A 21727-nucleotide genomic window follows, 5' to 3' on the forward strand; every position below is an offset into this window, starting at 1 on the left:
TTTATTTATTTTTTAATCTCCCCAGGGTTACACATGTAGGTTTAGGTTCAGAGAAAAGAAAAATTATCTGTTGCATCTAATATATGTATTGGATATCCTACAACATGGGGTTCTCATGAGCGTGTAAGACTCACATCCAATACATATATTGGATAGATACTTTCTTAATTTTCAAGAGACTTTGGTTATCACTGACATGTTTTGGCTTTTGTTTCAAAATAAAGTAGGATTAAAGTCATCAAATTTGACAAAATTTTGTGGAAGAAGTTTTCTTTTGATCATCAAATTGTAGTTCATATGTTCAATATATATTAGATGCATGAGATACTTTCTTTCTAAAGTATTTTAATTATCAATTATTTTTTGGCCTTCTTTATCAAATTTAAATAAGTACGATGACTATAGCATTAAATTTGACAAAAATTTGTGGAAAATTTCTTTTTTGTCAAATTGGGTTCTCTTTTTCAATGGAAGTTTTTGCAAGGAATAGGCCGAAAAGGACAATGGTCCAGAATTTCTAGATTAATACTATAATATTCTCTCTCTTCATTAAGTTACCATAAACAAGAGATTCATCGATTTACAAAATTATTCTAATACTGCGTGATTTTATGCAACTCCACCTACCCTTTTTGATCAAGAACGGAATCCACTTGCACTTCATGTGCACGAATAACTTTGATTTCATAAATGTTTGTGGGGTGTGAGGGTTAAGGGTTGAGATTCAAGTCTCTAGGAGTGAGTTTCATACACATATATACTTAAATTAGGTTAAAGTAAAAATTTTATCTTATTAAAAAAAGAAGAATAAAAGGAAAAAAAAAAAAGGAGGCATAATCAGTGACATAGTTAAGTAGTTAAGTATCATTTTACAAGAACATTAATAGATGAATATTCAATAGGGTTTAAAAGTTGTTGAGTAATAGTGTATTGACTTTTTAAGTGGTTTAACGAATATTTGAAGACGTATCCATCTTTGCATGTCAAGTAGAAAATGACAAGATTAAATTACCTAGCTTGAGCCTGTCTGTACGCTATGGTACCAACTACCAAACTCTTTCCATCTATAACAAATGTGGAAAAGAGTACAAGAACCGATTAAAATTCGTACAAGTCGTAGGGCACGGCCCACTAGGAGAAAAATTCACGATCTGATTTGTTTATAACTATAATATTTTTATTTTATTTTTGGATAGGTTTTGTTTGCTTAATTAAGTTTCAATCAAAGGTGGCCAACAAAGCATTGCTTGTGTATATATAATAAGAGTAATGCTATTAATTATGTTAATAATTACTGTCGTATTTAATTACTTGTGGTCCTAACTTGCTAATACTTAAGTACCTCAAAATATTATGTCTTACACCTTATACAGCCATAAATTTACTAAAATAATGAATGTCAATCTAGAATTTGAGTAAAATATTTTTTACATGAAAATTAAGCTTTTGTTATTTTGAATTTTCAGCTGTTGTGGGAGATGGATTCATTGCTCGCGACATCACTATAAGGAACACTGCCGGAGCAGTAAATCACCAAGCCGTGGCCCTTCGATCAGGGTCTGATCTATCGGTATTTTATAGGTGTAGCTTGGAAGGGTACCAAGACACCCTTTATGTCCACTCCCAAAGGCAATTCTACAGGGAATGTGACATATATGGTACAGTTGATTTCATATTTGGAAATGCCGCAGTTGTGTTGCAAAATTGTAACATTTATGCACGTTACCCTCCTAACAAGACCAACACTCTCACTGCCCAAGGTAGGACTGACCCTAATCAAAACACTGGAATTTCCATTCATGATTGTACAGTTAAGGCTGCTTCAGATTTAAAGGCGTCCCAGAGCTCGGTTACGACATACTTAGGGAGGCCATGGAAGGAGTACTCACGCACAGTTTTTATGAAAACATACTTAGATAGCTTGATTGCTCCAGCTGGATGGATGGAATGGAGTGGAAATTTTGCCCTTAAGACCTTGTATTATGGGGAGTACGCTAACACAGGGCCGGGCTCATCGACTGCTAAGAGGGTCAATTGGCCTGGCTACCATGTCATTACTAGTGCATCCGTGGCTTCACAATACACCGTTGCAAACTTCATCTCCGGCGGTTCATGGTTGCCGGCTACCAACGTACCTTACACAGCTAGCCTTTAATTTTTTCAAGGAAATTGTTACATATATGTCTTCAATTTGTTCAGTTGTTTTCAATTATATATTTGTATTTGAGTTCCTCATGGTAAAAAAATAAGTTGATTGTTGCCAACAAAAAAGAAAGAGAAAGGATTGTGTAAAAGTTGTCATTCTTTGATAAGTTGTAATCAAGGATTCAAAATAAATAAAATCAATTCTATTTAATATTCTGCAGGGAACTTTTGGCTAAGGTTGCTTTGGTATATAAAATGAGGTTTCTACATTCTATTCATTTGCATAGATACATAAACATTTTTAGATACAAATTTCTCAACAAGTCATATAGATAATCAGAGTGCTTGTTGAAAAACATGTATGTTATGGATTTACACATAAGTCAAGGATGTGTTTAGCAAAAAAGTAATATTATAATAATAACAAAGTATTACCGGATTGAATTGTAATTTGATGGTGACCCTAATTACTTCAGTTTTCCCAAATCTAGTGGCCAAGGGATTTTGCCCGTAGTGAGGCAATTGACATCATTGACCAATCGAAAAAAGTATGCTTTGTTTCTCAAAAAAGAAAAAAAAAAGTATGCCTTCACTTTTTAAGATTCAAATCTTTGAAAATAAAGCGGTAGGTAATTATCTAGAAGGGATAACATTCAAACCTTGCTGAAAACTACTTGTCAACTTTCTAGAGATAGCTACAAATGTTGGTTAACCTCGTAGGAACTAGTTCATATTCCTCAGAATATTATACGAAGAACAGTGCTAATACTTTGTTTATGTATAATCTATGGCCAAATAAAACGATATGGAGATCTTTTATATATATATATATATATATATATATGAGACGACGATCCTCTTCATTGGTTTCTAATTATATGAGACAGAAAATCTCTAAGATTGTAATATGTGTATATTAAATTTGATTAAATGGTCCACATCACGCAAATTTAATCACACGTGTGAAAAACTTACGCTCATTTGTAAAACTCATTCCCTTATGATACGAAAAAACTATTAAAGTTCTTGTATGAGCCCTATTAAAGTCTGGGCTTGTATATTTTAGCAAAAAAAAAAGGTCTGGGCTTGTATTCTAACAAGCCCATTATGTAAATTTATTCACTAAGCTTTGAGTATATGAGAAAACTTGTATCTTATAATGAATCAGTTCAAGGGGAGGAAAATTTGTTGAAATATACTTAAGAAAATAATGGAGTTTCTTAACCAATTTTACAATCTCCTTTTATGTTGCAGAAAAAGCCTCTACAAAAGGATAAAGGGTAACGAATAAGAGTCCTAAAACTAATATAGTATAACACTGCAAATGGGAGTATCCTTTACACCCATAAGAGTGAAACAATTTAAGATTCAGAATCACAATACAAGTTCAATTCATTAATAAATTCATTTCCTAAAGAAACCCAATCAATAGAAACCGGTAAGAGAGGGTGAGATCAAAGAACAGATACTTTTATTGTATAAAATATAAGTAAAGCATCTTATTATGGACATGGAACCCAAAACTCAAGTAAAGTATTTTATTATGAATACGGAACCCAAAACTCCATGATACACCACGAACAACCTCCTATTTTCAACATTTGATACAAAACTCCTTGTACAAGTACACCTTCCAGATAAACGGACCACCAATCGTCGCAATCACAAGTTCTAAAAAAGTTTTGTTGTACACCATCCTTTCGTCCTTCAATTTTCAGAGTGTAATTTTTAATATTTTGTTTTTGATAGAACAGGATGTCAGAGAATTGATTTACAATGGTTGGGTTTATATACGGTTTAAGAATTGTGAGAAAATCTAGCTCACATTAATTTTATGATGCTACATAAGGAAAGTACGACAATTCCATCCATATTCTTTTTCCTAAAATAAAATAAAAGACTTCTTCCATTGAAGGTAAGCTCCATAAACCACAAATCTAATACCTCAATGGGATTTCCAATTAAGAAAATATAGTACCAAAGATGCGTATAAGTTTTCATTGTATACTCATTAATGTCATTTAATTTTCGTGTAAAAGAGATTGCCAAGCATAAGTCTTAGTCAAGTAATCAAAAAGTGGGATGATTTTTTATCCAGGATGTACTTGTGGGCCCTGTGGCATTCTCAATTCTTATCACAAAAGTTCTTAATTTCTTATTGTATATATTTGTCGGGGGCGAAAAAGTTTCCTTCCCGACAAATAAGATTTATGCTGGGTCGGGAGGTCTAAACTGAAACTCGACGATGGGCTCGATGCACGGCCCAAAAGCTATCGGTGAAAATCCAAGAAATCCACTATATTTTATGCCTTGGGCTTAGATTGGAACTGACAAGAGTGGCCCATGAATAATCCTTACAGCGAACACGTCATCATGGTTGAAAAACATATTGCAAGAAATAACCCAGCAGTAAAGCCTTTCTGCGGAAAGTAACCCAGCAATGAAATATTTCTACAGAAAACGGCCCAGCGGTAAGGTGTCCCTGCAGAAAATAGCCTAGCAATAAAGTGAAACAAAACAAGATAGGTCTCCAGCTGTCAGTTACTTTACAGTCTAAGGGAAATATCTATGTTTTCAGACTCATCATCCATTAGCTCTGGAGAGGAGTCTTCTAATACAGCAATATGAGGGAAAAACTCTATAATAACAGTTACATCATAACCATTGATAGTAAATAAATAAGTAAATATCATGGGTTCCATAATTACAAATAATGGAGAAGACTTAGGGTGTGTTTGGATAGAACTTATTTTGCTGAAACTGAAAACTGAAAACTGAAAACATTGTAGCAAAATAATTTTTAAATGTGTGAATAGTACCGTGGGACCCATTTTTAATGAAAAAGTTGATAAAAAATGAAATTTGTGGGTCCCGTAACTGAAAAGTTCTGAAAAATTGTGTAAAAGGTACTGAAAAATTAATTAAAATAATTTTTAAACGCTGAAAAGTTGATTAAAGTGCTAACAAGTTGCTGAGGTGTGCAACAAGTTTGGTGCCAAAGTCAACAATCACGGCACAGCTGAGAAAGAAAAAAAAAAAAAAAAAAAAGCTGAAACGCGCAAAGTGTAAACGCAAACGTAAACGTAAATAATCTGTATCCAAACTAACACTTAGTGTGAGATGAAGGGAGAAAGAGAGATCCTAGCTAGCGCAGTAAGATCATTATAGTGCCATGGCATGCTCATGAATATGATATATGTAGTGAGTAGAGAGAATCATTTGTGAGAAGTATGAATAATGAGTGAGAGTGTATAGTAGTACTGTTGGAATATTCTGCTGGGGCAAGTAAGTGTTTAAGAGTAGAGCTATAAGAAAGTATTTGTGAGTTAGGAGCTAGGGTACTTAATTTCTATGTTTTAAACCAAGAACTCAGAGGTTTTTTCAGAGCTTAAAGAAAGTTTAAACAGAGAGGTTAAGGCAGAAACTTTTCTGGTGTAAGTCTTAGTGCCTTATTGGTTGGTTGAAGCATTAATGGAGAGTTCTTATATCAGGGTTTTCAGGGGGTGATTAGCAAATAATCTTTGCTAAATCTTCCTTAATCTTTAGAAAATCCTTAGAGAATCGTTCTTAAGATTTTTAGCTAAGAGTAGTAAGCTTAACTTTAGAAGGTTCCTGTTGTTTCTAGTAATAACAGCTGGGTTTCTGGCTTTAGCATTGAATGCTGATTAGCCTTGGTTGATGAGATTAGAGCATGCTTTAGACTAATGATCTTGGATACGCTGCAATTAGAATTAGAGCTCCCTAGGGCAGATTGGACCACCCCAAGCCAAGTGTCAACCTTGGAGCCCTTTCTGAGAACTCTGCTGGGATCCCCTTTGGTGCCCTCCAAACCACATTTCTCTAAATTTCCCCATTTGGGGTTCATGTGCTTGGTTCATGAACCAGAGAATACATATTTTTAGTATGAAAATGAGCTAATTTTGTGTCGTTTCAGGAGCTTCACTGGTCTGGTCATGGCAGCTTTGGTTTCTTAACTGAATGAGTTGAAGGAGAAAAAAGTAACAACTGGCTGAAGCTTTCCCAGCTTTTTGTCACATCACCTTCAACTTTATGTCACTTGAGAGATGATGGGATTTCAGCTTGTGGAGAAAGGATTCATCCCCTGGTGGACACGTGTTTGTTGGGAAGGGGCTCTAGCTGTTTAATTATTGCTGAAATTTGGCTGACCAGTTTACGTGTTCTTCAATTGCTGAGATTTGTGTGTGGGCTGGCCTAACCCAGTTAGGCTTTGTTGATAAGCTTGCTTAGGCTTGGTTAACCCTACAAGATGAGTAGTTTTGCCATGAGTGATATTCATAGGCTTTATAGTTAGTTGATTATGGAAATAATAGATATAGTTCCCACAAAATTTTGTGAAAGAGATATTCTTTTGAGAGATGAATAATTTGTATTTCCCATGAATTAGGGATTTAACAAATGTTAAAATAATATTTGAATTTAGTAAATATGTGGCAAAGTAGCATCTAGGCTTTATGAAATAATTGCCAAAAGATTATTTGGGCTTTGCAAAATAGGTGCCAAATTAACATTTGGGCTTTGAGTATAAAGTAATTGTCTTTGCCAAAATGTTATTTTGGGCTTTGTAAGATAATTGCTAGAATGGCTTTGGGCTTTGTAAAATGGATGCCAAATTAGCATTTGGACTTTTATAAAAATAGTGTAAAGATAATTGTCAAATTAGTACTTGGGTTTTATGAAAGAGTTGCCAAAATAATATTTGAGTTTTATGAAATAGTGTCAAATTAGTATTTGAGCTTTGTAAAATGAATGCCAAATAAGAATTTGGGCTTTGTAAAATAGTACTAAATTAGTATTTGGGCTTTATAAAATAGTGTCAAATTAGTAATTGAGTTTTGAAAAATAGTGCCAAATTAGTATTTCGGCTTTGTGAAAATAGATGTCAAATAAGTATTTGGGTTTTGTGAAAATGATTTTGAGACTTTGTAAAGTACTGCCGTGTAGAAATAGGTTTTAGAGGTGCCATGTAGCAACGGTCTTTGTAAATAGTGCCGCAGCGTAGCAAGTTTTGTAAATAGTGCTGCATCATAGCGGGCTTTGAATTTGCCACATCGTAGTGGGACATTGAATTAGCCACATCGTAGTGGGACTTTTGGAATTTGGGCTTTCTTTGAGTTTTATCCACAAACCAAATGATGTTAGGCTTTGTGTGGGGATAGTGTAATTTTGCAGCCCAATTTTGGTAGTGATATGATGAGCACATTTTGTGGAAAATTTAGGTTGGATGATATGTGAGATATAATAGGTAATATTTGTGAGAGGGCCCATGACAATTTATGGGCTTGTGTACGGAGTATTTGTGAAGGCCCAATAACATGGAGAATATTTGGGTAATATATATGGGAAATATTTATGTGGATTTTAAATAATGTATGGGTTCATGTGGGTATTTTGTGAGTGAGCCAATAAAATCAAAGCCCGAAAATTTGTACCTCAACAATATTTATAAATTATGCAATAGAGAGAATGAGTTATATACTATGAAGTATGAACAATCTTTTATTTTTTATGTTTTGAGGATGAAGTATGAACAATCTTGATAGGCCAAGAATGTATTGACTTCTTTGGTAAAATAACCAATTAATTAACCAGGTGAATTAATTAATATAATACGCGTGGTAGCACAAACAAATCACCAAATAACTAAATGCAGTGGAAATTAAATTTGTCACAGGTGATTTGTTTACAAATCAGGAAAACCACCGAGGCAAAACCTCACTGGGTAAATTTAAGATCACCACTCCCGAGAATCCACTATTATCAAAACAAGCGGTTACAAGTAAAGGAATCTCATTACCTTATACCAATCTCAGTACCACTATCTCTCTTTTCAATGCACGGCTCCAAGTACGTGACTAACTAATCGATGCACGGATCCCAGTACGTGACTAACAATCTAACTTGAGAAAGATGTTGACTGTAAAATTCTTTAGTTCATCTACATGATGAAGATCAAAAAACTCCTTGGTCTAAATACCCTACGGCATACAAACCCAGCAGCTTCTTCAAGAGAAAGATGAACAAGGGCAAATTGTCTCCGGTCATCAAGTTGCATCAAGTGAGATGGCTTTTAAAACAATCATTATATATATATCTAGGTTGTGAGAAAAGAAAACCTAAACACATAGCTTGGATATGCGTGAAAAATAGATCTAGAAATCTGAATTTCGTAATTCTTGATAGATAGGGTATCTGTCCAGCAACTGTTGAGCATTGGGTTAAAATTGCCTTTTGAACCTCGATAGATACAATCTGTCAAGATTTAAAATACAACACTTCTTCACTTGAACAGATTTGCATGGATTTAACTCTTGACCTGAACAACATGTTACTTGAAGACTTAAACACATCTTAGATCTACCCAATTACAAGTAAAGTGTGTTTTGTCAAAAGATTAGTCAATTCAAAATGACATTTGTTCATAACATGTTCCACATATGTCCTAACAAATCTTGATTGTTAAAATTCTTGGCTGTCCCAGTGGGTTGTCACTTGGTAGCTTGTTTAACACTCAAGAACAATGCATGCATCTAGTGATTAAAAGCATGAGGTACAAAGGGTTCCAGACAATGGTGTAAAATAAATATAGTATAAACTATAAAGTGATAAACTATCAGGGATGTTTCAAAATTACGTATTTACATTAGAGACTCAGTTATAATAATAATAATAATAATAATAATAATAATTAATTAATTAATTATTATTATTTATATATATATAAATATCTTTAAAAAAAATAGCAATATATAGGTACATTGAATTAGTGCAGGAAAAATGGTTTTTAAATTTTTAAATTTTTTTATTTAACTTGAACTTGAACGGTAATTATAACAATGCTTATATTATAAAATTAGAGAACATATACTTTTACCAAAAAATTTGAAAATTAAATCATTGTTTCTTAGTATATTCAAATCCAAATTCTATAGCCACCAAGCCTAATTCAAATTCAATCTTTATCTTTAAATCAATTTTTAATTATGTAGATTAGAAACTCTATTGTTTTTAGTTTTTTTTTTTTTTAAATTAAAAAAATGTTCCCACAAATAAATTAAGGGCATAAAGGGAATGTTTATAAATTAATGGTGTTTGACTTTTCAAACAAGACATAATTTTGGGACATCCTAAAATGGAATACAGACCAAACAATTTGAGACGGAGGGAGTAATCCATAAGTAATTATTGGATATAATTTCACCAATTTAGGTGAAAATGGATAAAGCCATATCAAGATTGAATATTTACCCTATCACATGACTTTACACCCTGAAGTTTAGTTCCATTAGCAATTCACCCCACAGTTAATTTTTGCTGTTAAGTGACACATCATCATGTTAATGTGTTTAATTTTTGCCAAATCAACCCCTAAACTATGTCATTTTAGTGATGACCAAGTGAAGAGCTAGAATGCATCAAAACTACGTCATTTCATACCTAAACTTAAAACAAAAACCTCAAGCCTAAATGACACAATTTCAAACCAAAATCTAAAATTTGAAAACAAATATTAGGAGCGGCTGCACATACACTTCAGGGGGGTTCAAATGAACCCCCCTGACTTAAAAAAAAAAAAAAAAAAAAATTATATACATAATATTGCTTTACTAATCTAATTTACTCTTAAAATATTTTTGCACACCTTGTTTTAAGTCTTCCACACCCTGGTCACATATTAGCTTATCTCACAATAATCAAACAACAACTTAGTGTATTATTTATGTCTGAATGAGTGTGGTTGTGTGGGTTAATAATTATACAATGCAAGTGGGGTTGAGTTTTGTCATTTATTTTCAGCTAGTTTTTATAAAAAACAATGACAAATATAGAACTACAATTGTATAAAAATAAAAGTATTATACAAACTTAACAAAATAAAATGGTCATACTTACATTGACAATAAATAATGACAACTAATAATAAACTATCATGAGAAGATTTCAAAATATGAAAACTTGTAGAAAGAAATTGTAAAACTTCATGTATTTGTGTATTTTTTTGTTCAATAACTCAATATATTCAAGTTCTTTTTTATATAAATTTTTTTTAAATTTAAGTTTCTTAATGACCTCATAGAAAAAAAATTCCTAGAGCCGCCACTAACAAAGACCATGAAGAACTCACACCTCTCTAACACAAATCCCTCAACTCAAACTGAACCCAGATAGACCATCGGCTTGCCTCATGAACCCAAGTGGTGGCAACGGCCACACCGACAAGGGTGGAGACAAGGGGGGACCTAAAAAACCATTTATATATAGTTCTACTTATTAGTGTAGTTTTTTTGCCCCTCTTGACATTAGAATAGTAAAACAAAGACTATACACAAATTGTACCATGATATGAAAAAATAAATAAATAAAATACATATCCCACTTAAGTAAGCCTAGAAACACAACAAAATTTCATAATATTTTAGTTTATTTTATTTTATTTTGACCTATGATGTACTAGCATCTCAATTTATTGTAAAAATATTGACAAATTTTGTAGTGTTACTAAAAGTACTACTCCTACTTTTATCAATTAGCCTGACACCAAAATAAATGGCCACTAACTATCATATTTTATTTTAAGTTAAAGCATGTGTACACTTTGACCAACATTCAAGGCTTCTTTATTTATTTATTTTACTTATCCAAATTCCTTTCCTTTCATTTCAAGTACCTCCTGTGGAACTCAAATTTTACACAAAATAATAATAATAATGTCTTGTATGGTACTAAAACAGTAAAGCATCCATTATCTTTTTCACCTCCATCTCTTATTTTTCTCAGAGTTTCAAAACTCCTACTTTTATCAATTAGCCTGACACCAAAATAAATGGCCACTAACTATCATATATTATTTTAAGTTAAAGCATGTGTACACTTTGACCAACATTCAAGGCTTCTTTTATTTTTTTTATTTTTTTATTTTTTTTTTTTTTACTTATCCAAATTCCTTTCCTTTTATTTCAAGTACCACCCGCAGAACTCAAATTTTACACAAAATAATAATAATAATAATAATAATAATTGTAAGAACACGATTTCTTTAACGGCCTAACGATGATGTTGGGCTCATATATGAAAGATCCCTCACAATATGATTTGTAGAGAGTGGGCTTTGAAAGGCTTGCCTTTGATCACAGGGCGATGGTCCGGTCCTATTTTTAGAGGAATTCATGTAAAAAATAAGAGTTGGATTTGAACATTTAAGCCTTCTAGCATTGCACCCTGAGGGGTTGGACTCCTCGGACTTTGTCCGAGGATCATTAAGGTCCTCCACCGGTTGTCCGGCGGTGATTTTTTGTGGTATGCATACTTCTTTAAGTAGTTTACACCCATGGAGTCTTTTCTCCTTGTGGTAGGATGGGAGTCCTTGGTTTTTTGTCCAATGTTCCCCCCTTCCCTTATCCAGATTACTTACTTTCTCTTTTATACTAGCCTACGTTTGCTATCCTTCGTCCATGTGTAGGGTCAACTTTTACGAGACTGATATTTGTCCCGTCAGTCTAATCCCAGAATTGTTGGGGATGGTTGATAAAGCCGAAGAATCCGGCTCTACTGGATGCTGAGTCTTATCTGGGAAGGGTAATGAGGGCAACTTTTCCGAGATATTTTAGATCTCCTACCCAGTTTGGTCCTATACCGTTTTTGCCCCTCTTTTTTGGTGGAATTTTGGGTCTGCCGAGGACCGAACTATCCTCGGCAACATCTCCGGGCCATTTGGGCTTTATGTTATTGAGCTTGGGCCGTAGCTGTCTTTGGCTTGGGCCCTTGGACTTCCCACGAGCAAAGGGACCTGACCCATAAATTATTGGGCCCCACAATAGCCCCTCAAAACTCTGCTGTCCGACTTCTTGGTTGGAGAGGGGGGTTTTGGTAATACCGAGCCTTTATTATGGCTCATTTAATTCAGCCCTTGACGGACGTTGGCGACTCTTCACCTGCCCAGGGAATGTACCGGTCTACAAGATATTCCTCTTAAATTGCGCACAATGCGTTTATGCCGTTTGGTTATCCGAAGCGCGTCTTTAATGTCTTCCCTTTACGAGACCTCCCAGATTCAACGGTTTTTGATGGCGTGGGGGGACGAAACGGGCGTATTCATGTTTACAGATTTCCTTGGAGATTTGAACACATTAAGTACTCTCCTCTTCGTCCCCTATATAAAGAGAAGAAACAAGAGTTGTTTCCCTCACAAACGAATCCCTTTAACCCTGCCAAAAGTTGAAATCCTTAGATTCTTTCCGGAGTTCACTTTTACTCTCCGGCTATACCTTAGCCTGAAATACACTTACCGTAGTAATAAGCAATGAAAAAACCATTCCCCTCCCAGAAACACTATGTTCTAGCGAAGCTCGAAATGGCTCGGTCAGGGCAAGGATGGCAGAGACTCAAGATTTGTCTCGCCTTCCTTTTAGCCAAAATCCGAAGCAGGGACTCGTCACGTCACACTTTCGGCGTGACTGAGCCGAGGAAGCACATCATCAGTACCACCCGCTCTTTCACGAGCATATCTAACATGGCGCCAGCGTGTTAGGAGTCAGGACTGGGGCAGGGACCAAGTGCCCCTGCTTCTTCCTCTCTTCGTTCACTGGCGCCCCCCTTTGCCTCTCTTTCTTCTTCTTTCCACCACAAGATCCATCCTGGTGCTTTTCCTTCTCCCTCTTTTGCTCCTTTCTCTTCCTTTTCATCTCTTCTCTCTTCTTCTCCTCCTTCTTTTACTCATGTCCTCCATCTTCTTCATTCATCTCCTCCATCTTCCTCATTCATCTCCTCCATCCTCTTCTTCCTTGTCCTTCATCCTCTTCTTCCTTCTCCTTCAACTTTTCCTAAAAAAGGTTCTACTCTCAATATGAGAAATACTGAGGCAGAGATTAAGGAGACTTCGAAGACGAGTTTAAAAGACACCTGGCTGTTTACTTATCTGTATTGCGGATGTTCTCTCTGCTTCGGCAGTTCACTTTTTGTATAGGCTTGTTTAAGCCCCTCTTTGTACGTTGTAATAATTTTTTTATATTAATAAAAATTGTTGTTATTTTACTTCGCATGTTTTGTTTCTATGTTTTTACAAATTTGCAAGCACTGCTCGGCATAATAATATAGCATTTGAACCAATGATAACTAAGGCCAAAATGCTTGATAACGAAAAGATATCACTATAACTTTAATAAAATTGTTTGACACAACAATGCTTACCGATGAATAACGATACTTACCCAAAACAACGCCAAGATTAGAACTGGATGCTTTATGCGGTGTAATAAGTAGTCATCCGAGGACATATCACCCGCAAAAATGAACAGCCCCCTTAGGCTACCAAATATTGGGGCGTCTCGCCATCATCCTAACGCTTTCATTGGCCTTAAGATTTTACAGTATCTGAGCCGAAGACTTTCCCCATCCGAGTAATTAGCATCTCAATAGGCCTGAGTCTGAGGACCATGCAAGGCCTTGGTTCTGTCCAAAAATTTTTGAGTACTTGGTTTCCCCATAGGCTGAGTCCGAGGACCATGCAAAGCCTTGGTTCTGTCCAAAACTTTGTGTACTTGGTTTCCCCATAGGCTTGAGTCCAAGGACCATGCAAAGCCTTGGTTCTGTCCGAAACTTTGTGTACTTGGTTTCCCCATAGGCTTGAGTCCGAGGACCATGCAAAGCCTTGGTTCTGTCCGAAACTTTGTGTACTTGGTTTCCCCATAGGCTTGAGTCCGAGGACCATGCAAAGCCTTGGTTCTGTCCAAAACTTTGTGAGTACTTGGTTTCCCCATAGGCTTGAGTCCGAGGACCATGCAAAGCCTTGGTTCTGTCCGAAACTTTGTGTACTTGGTTTCCCTAGAGGCTTGAGTCCGAGGACCATGCAAAGCCTTAGTTCTGTCCGAAACTTTGTGAGTACTTGGTTTCCCCATAGGCTTGAGTCCGAGGACCATGCAAAGCCTTGGTTCTGTCCGAAACTTTGTGAGTACTTGGTTTCCCCATAGGCTTGAGTCCGAGGACCATGCAAAGCCTTGGTTCTGTCCGAAACTTTGTGTACTTGGTTTCCCCATAGGCTTGAGTCCGAGGACCATGCAAAGCCTTGGTTCTATCCAAAACTTTGTAAGTACTTGGTTTCCCCATAGGCTTAAGTCCAAGGACCATGCAAAGCCTTGGTTCTGTCCGAAACTTTGTGTACTTGGTTTCCCCATAGGCTTGAGTCCGAGGACCATGCAAAGCCTTGATTATGTCCAAAACTTTGTGAGTACTTGGCTTCCCCATAGGCTTGAGTTCGAGGACCATGCAAAGCCTTGGTTCTGTCCAAAACTTTTTTCCTTTCCTCAGGTATTTCACGAGGTGCCGAGCAGGAGATTGTCCTTGGAAACGACTATTCCTCGGCGTGGGCCATTGTCCCTGGGCCCCCCATGCAGAACGGGCCTGGGCCGCGAATTCACTAGGCCCACAAGTTAAGAGATATTTCTGTAGTCTTTGGTCACGCGGTACTTTTTGGCGTCCCAGTGTTCGAGGTGCGCCTTTACGAGGCTCCTTTAATCCCATGGTTGCAGGTGGCGTTGGAAGTTGAGCCAGAGTCATTTTGTCTATAGCGTTCCTTGGGACGCTGCGAGAATTAAATGCCACCACCTTACCTTTTTAAATAAATAGGAGAGAAATGTGTTTTACCTTCGCACAAGTCCTTCAGTTTCCTCCCTTAGTATATCATGTCTGAGGCGAGGGTTGAGGAAAAGGAACTCTTTCCGCCACGGAGGCGCCGTGTCCTCCTGAGACTCAAAGTAGTGAGGTACGGGCACAAGAAGCATAAATTCAAGAGAATACTCCGCTTCGACAGAGGGGAAAGGGTGTTTCTCCCCCTTTTAGTCAAAATCCGAAGCAGGTTCTGTTCATGCCAGAATTTTGGTGTTTCAGAAGAAAGATTCTCCGCCATCAGCGCCTCTGCCCTGTCGCAGGCAAATTTTTGGTGAAAGCTCCTCAACTTCCGGCTCCCTACACCTTTCCTTCAGCGGTGTAAGGCTCAAGTTGGGTTTCTTTTGCTGCCTGAGTTATGGGCATGTAAAAGCATTGAGGAAGAACTAGGTCTTGGAGCAGTAGCCAACCTCTCCTCTGATCCACTTCCTCGGCTTTATCTTCTTCTCTTGTATCTTTCCTTTCAATTATACAATGAGCTTTAACATAAGCTGATTCCAGCTTTTCATTGTACGCTGTACTATCTCTTTGTTTTAGTAAAAATGGAAATTTATTTACTTGTTTTGAATACTGTTCTTTTGGCAGCACCACTTTGTGAATGGGTGTGCTTCATGTGTGTGTTTCTCCTCAGCAATATTTAGAGCAAAAACCCTTGAAACACAATCCAAATAATTCTAATTTACCGACACTACCAGGCATAATAATAACAATTCATAGTAAGTTAAACTTAGGAAACTAACCGAGATAACGGTTGAACGTTCTGAAATAAGTGCGAAAATATTGTCCGAGAATGATAATCTCGAAATAACCTATCCGAGGAGTTGACTGAGCAGTTGGGAACCCCGATCGCTTTTCAGGCGACATATTGCTCTATATTGCATCAGTCCTTGTAATGTAGTTTTTCGTTATAAGTACTTGGTTTTCCCAGAGGCTTGAGTCCGAGGACCATGCAAGGCCTTAGTTCTGTCCAAAACTTTTGAGTACTTGGTTTCCCCATAGGCTTGAGTCCGAGGACCATGCAAGGCCTTGGTTCTGTCCAAAACTTTTGAGTACTTGGTTTCCCCATAGGCTTGAGTCCGAGGACCATGCAAGGCCTTGGTTCTGTCCAAAACTTTTAATTTTAAGTAGTTTTTTCCCTGTATTTATTTATTTTTCGAAGGTTAGCCCCTAGACCAGGGCGGGGAGAGTCGGCTCGAGACCGGAAGCCCCTAGAGTTGCCTGCGCCATCGGCACTGCAAGGCGTAGCCCCTAACGGAAGTTTATGTCGAAGCAATAACTGCATATCGCCGGAGATGGAGGAAACTTCGCGGACCTCTGCTAGGTATAGCCTTGACTCCATCGCCAGCTGAGCCAACACGCTAGCCTTCCCACAGACGGCGCCAATTGTAGGGACACGATTTCTTTAACGGCCCAACGATGATGTTGGGCTCATACATGAAAGATCCCTCACAATATGATTTGTAGAGAGTGGGCTTTGAAAGGCTTGCCTTTGATCACAGGGCGATGGTCCGGTCCTATTTTTAGAGGAATTCATGTAAAAAATAAGAGTTGGATTTGAACATTTAAGCCTTCTAGCATTGCACCCTGAGGGGTTGGACTCCTCGGACTTTGTCCGAGGATCATTAAGGTCCTCCTCCGGTTGTCCGGCGGTGATTTTTTGCGGTATGCATACTTCTTTAAGTAGTTTACACCCATGGAGTCTTTTCTCCTTGTGGTAGGATGGGAGTCCTTGGTTTTTTGTCCAATGTTCCCCCCTTCCCTTATCCAGATTACTTACTTTCTCTTTTATACTAGCCTACGTTTGCTATCATTCGTCCACGTGTAGGGTCAACTTTTACGAGACTGATATTTGTCCCGTCAGTCTAATCCCAGAATTGTTGGGGACGGTTGATAAAGCCGAAGAATCCGGCTTTGCTGGATGCTGAGTCTTATCTGGGAAGGGTAATGAGGGCAACTTTCTCGAGATATTTTGGATCTCCTACCCAGTCTAGTCCTATACCGTTTTTGCCCTTCTTTTTTGGTGGAATTTTGGGTTTGTCGAGGACCGAACTGTCCTCGGCAACATCTCCGGGCCATTTGGGCTTTATGTTATTGAGCTTGGGCCGTAGCTGTCTTTGGCTTGGGCCCTTGGACTTCCCACGAGCAAAGGGACCTGACCCATAAATTATTGGGCCCCACAATAATAATAATAATAATAATAATGTCTTGTATGGTACTAAAACAGTAAAGCATGCATTATCTTTTTCACCTCCATCTCTTATTTTTCTTAAAGTTTCAAAATTTGAGTTTTTACCATAAAGCTAAATTTTAAATAATTAGAAGTACAAAGAAAGAAAGTTAAAATTTTATTTTCTCAAATTATTATAAGGAATCAAATTTGATGTCTAAAATTTGTGTACATAGATTACTCTTTGTTGAGGTACAAATTTTCGGGCCTTAATTTCATTAGTCCACTCAAAAAAATACCCACACAAGCCCATAAATTATTTTGAGCTCACATAAATATTCTCCATATATATTACCCAAATATTCTCCATGTCATTGGGCCATCACAAATATTCCGTACACAGGTCCATAAATTGCCTTGGGCCCTCTCACGAATATTACCCATTATAGCCCACGTATTGTTCAACTTGGGCTTTCACAAAAATACTCACCATATTGCTATCATATTGAGTCACAAAATTATACCATCTCTATAAAAAGCCCAAAAGCACTTACCTTGTGGGAAAATCCAAAAAGCTCAACAAAACCCTCTCCAAAGCCCGTTGCTACACGGCATCTTTACAAAGCCCGTTGCTACATGGTACATCCAAAACCCGTTACTACACGGCACCTTTACAAAGCCCGTTGCTACACAACACCTTTACAAAACCCATTGCTACATGGCACCACTAAAGCCCACTACGATGCGGCATCTTCAAAACCCGCTATGATGCGGCACCTCCAAAGCCCGTTGCTATACAACATCTTTACAAAGCCCGTTGCATCACGACACATCCAAAGCTCGTTGCTTCACGAAACCCTTACAAAGCCCGTTACGATGTGGCATCTTCAAAGCCCACTATGATGCAGCAACTTTAAAGCCCGTTACGATACGACACTTCTACTAAGTCCGTTGCTACACGGAAATATTTTTACAAAATCCTACAAAGCCCAAATAATAATTTGGCAACTATTCCTACAAAAGCCCAAATCTATTTTGACAACTATTTTACAAAGCTCAAAATATTATTTTGGCAAAAACAATTACTTTATGCTCAAAGCCCAAATGTTAATTTGGCACCTATTTTACAAAGCCCAAGTATTAATTTGACACCTATTTTATAAAGCCCAAATATTATTTTGGCAACTATTTCATAAAGCCCAAATGATATTTTGGCACATATTTACAAAATCAAGTATTATTTCAACACTTTCTTTACATATACTAAGTCCCTAACTCATGGGAAATATAAATTACTTATCTCTCAAAAAATATCTCTTTCACAAAATTTATGAGAACTATGCCTATTTTTTCCATAATCAACAAACTACAAAAGCCCATGAATATCACCCATGGAAAAACTCTTCATTTTGTAGTGATAACCAAGCTCAAAGGAGCTCAACTACAAAGCCCAGCTGAGCCGGCCTAGCCCACACACAAATCCCAGTAGCTGGAGGTCACGTGAGCTGACCATCCAAATTTCAGCAACAACTGAACAATTGGAGCCCCTTCCCATCAGGCCCAACTTGTCCAATCAGATCAGAAGAGGACACGTGTCCCTCAAGGGTTGAATCCTTCCTTCACAAGCTGAAATCCCATCATTTCTCATGTGACATAAAACTGAGAGGGATGTGAAAGAAAGCTGGGAAGCTTCAGCTAGCTGTCCCTTCTTTCTTCTCCAACCTAGTCGGTCAAAAATCAAAAGCAGCCGTGATTAGACCATTAAAGCTCCTGAAACAATATGAAATCAGTTCATTTTCATACTAAAAATGTGCATTCTCTAGTTCATGGACCAAGCACATGAACCGTAAATGAGGAAACTTAGGGAAATGTGATTTGGAGGGTACCAAGGGGATCCCAGCAAAGTTCCCAGCAAAGGCTTCAAGGTTGACACTTGGCATGGGGTGATCTAATCTACCCTAGGGAGCTCTGATTCTAGTTGCAGCATAACCAAGATCATTAGCCTTAAGCATGCTCTAATCCCATCAGTCAAGGCCAATCAGCATTCAATACTAAGTCAAAATCCCAGCTATTATTACCCAAAACAGCAACAACTTTCTAAAAGCTAAGCTTACCGCTATTAGCTAAAATCCCAAGAACAATTTTCTAAGGATTTTTTGAGGATTGGGAAAGATTTAGCAAAAATTATTTGCTAATCACCCCCCAAAAACCCAGGTATAAATGGAACTCTCTATTAATGCTAAAACAACACACTAAAGAGACCAAGATACACTAAGACATACAGAAGGAAAGACTTTTCCTTAACCTCTCTATTTAAGCCTCTTCTAAGCTCTGAAAAAGGTACTGAGTTCTTAGTTTCAAGTCTAGAAACTAAGTTCCCCAACTTCTAGCTCAAAAACACTTCTCATAGCTCTACTCATAAACACTTATCTACCCCTAGCAAAAAGCTCCAGCAGCCTTACTATACACTTTCATTCATTACTCATACTACTTACAAATGACTCTCTCTACTCATTACTCACTATACTTATGAGCATGTCTTAGCACCATAATGATCTTGTAGCGCTAGCTGTGATCTCTCTCTCTCTCCCTTCATCTCACACTAAGTTTTCCTCATTATTTGTCATAATGGAACTCATGATATTTACTTATTATTTTACTATCAATGATTATGATGTAATTGTTACTATAGAATTTTTCCCTCATATTGTTGTATTAGAAGACTCCTCTCCAGAGCTAACGAATGATGAGTCTAAAAATGTAAATATTTTCCTTAGTTTGTGAAGTAGCTAACAGCTAGAGATTTATCCTGTTTTATCTTACTTTACCGATGGGCTATTTTCTACAGAAACACCTTACCGCTAGGCTGTTTTCTGCAGAAACATTTTACTGCTCGGTTATTTTTTGCAGTATGCTTTTTAACTGTGCTGATATGTCCGCTGTAGGGATTGTTTATAGGCTACTCTTGTCAGTTCCAATCTAAGCCCAAGGCATAAAATATAGTGGATTCCTTGAATCTTCACCGATAGCCTTTGGGTTGTGCATCAAGCCCATTGTCAAGTTTCGGTTTAGACCCCCAACCCAACATAAATCTCATTTGTCGGAAATGAAACTTTTTCACCCCCGACACTCTTTTACTTTAATTGTTAGTAACTAAGAATTGGTTGTTTTACAATTGTTTAATTATTTTACAGTTGTTTAAATTTTAATATATTTTAATGACAATTACTATTGCTTATAATTTATTAATAATATTGATTAATATTTTTAAATTTTTTATTTTATTTTATTTTAAATTATTGTCTTTTGATCTTGCCCCCCCTAAATTGAAATTCTAGCTCAGCTACTACACACTCATAGTAAACTGCTTTTCTCTTTCTCTATCTTCTCAGATTTGGCTTGTGTAGTCTTAATTCCTACTTCCCAACATTAAATCGTGGCATCACACCAATATAATAGTAAATTAACACAAATATTTATAGTCATCTTTGTGTTGATTTTTTCAATGACATTTTGGGATGTGGTTTTTGAGTTTTTCATGTTAGCTGTTAAGATTGAATTCCTATTATTTGGAAAGATGCTATTTGTTTATATAGGTGGTAAATTATTTGAAATTTAAAACTTCCTATGATAGTTTATAGTTATATGCATAGTAGGTATTTGTGAAATGTTTGTCCCAGTCTATAGTGATAACTATATGGTCAAAGCAATATTATTTGCTTTGGTTTTATTGCAAAATTAACTTAAAGAAAGAAAATTGAGTTTAATTTTATTTTTATTGCTGAATGATATCTTGGAACCATCTTATCACGTAATTATGTAACTTATTGTTATCTCTAAATGCAATAAGAGATGATTGGGAGGGGGAAAAATACTCAAATCTCTCAAATGTTATGCAAAATTACGTGATAGCTAGCCGCCCCCCCCCCCCCTTCCCCCCTTCAAATTTTTTACTAATAATATTATAATAACCTGAAATATCTTATTTGCCCCCCTACACAAAAGACAAAAAAAAAAAAAAAAAAAAAATCAATTCAATGAATTCACGGTACCTTTCCTAGGAGTAGTAGACTTCTACGCCTACAATTTTTTATATAAAACCAAGGTCCCACTAAGTAATGATTAAGGAAAAAAAAAAAACTCTACATTGTTCCATTGAATGGTAGTCTAATCACAAAAACTTGATGGATTAGACAAAAATCTACTACAAGTCTACTACTATAATATAAAACCGTGGGTCCCACTTGGTAATGATTAAAAAAAAAATAATAACAACTTTGCTACACCTACACGGAATAGAAATCAATACTAGCATAAAACTCTAAAAAAAGAAAAAAAAAAAAAAAAGAGTATATATAGAGTCTGTTTGGATATCGCTTATTGCTAAAAATTGAAAAGTAAAAATACTGTAGTAAAATAATTTTTAAATGTGTGAATAGTGACGTGGGACCTAGTTTTAACTTAACATTTACGTTTTTCCATATTTGCAGGTCCCGTAAACAGTACATGAGACCCATAGAAAAACGCCAAACGTGGACTTGGAGTTTCTTTGGACCTCAGAGTTTTTGTGGAGTTTTTAAAAGCATTCAAGTTGGGTTTTTAAGTCACATGTTCAAATATTCACAAGTATGCATGTAAAGTTGTAATTTACAACTATATTTTTGTTGGCTTTATTCCGTGCCAAATTTGATTGTAATTATGTTCAATCTTTTGTACCTTGTATTTCATGTGGGTTTT

The 21727-nt window shown here is 36.5% G+C and overlaps 1 protein-coding gene across 7 annotated transcripts in view; it reads left to right on the forward strand.

The window, feature by feature from the left end:
- Positions 1-21727, forward strand: part of LOC126722968 (pectinesterase 2-like) — a 112312-nt gene that overhangs the window by 31467 nt on the left and 59118 nt on the right. Inside the window, exon 2 of one of the 7 annotated variants that reach the window (XM_050426136.1) lies at positions 1467-1760. The exons of 5 other annotated variants lie outside the window; for them this stretch is intronic. In XM_050426136.1, coding sequence (XP_050282093.1) covers positions 1467-1760 — 294 coding nt within the window. Of the gene's footprint in view, positions 1-1466; positions 2371-21727 lie in introns of those variants that run through there. One more of the 7 variants, XM_050426134.1, reaches the window with a different exon arrangement.

This window comes from Quercus robur, chromosome 4 (genome assembly GCF_932294415.1).
Source record: "Quercus robur chromosome 4, dhQueRobu3.1, whole genome shotgun sequence".
NCBI lineage: Eukaryota > Viridiplantae > Streptophyta > Magnoliopsida > Fagales > Fagaceae > Quercus > Quercus robur.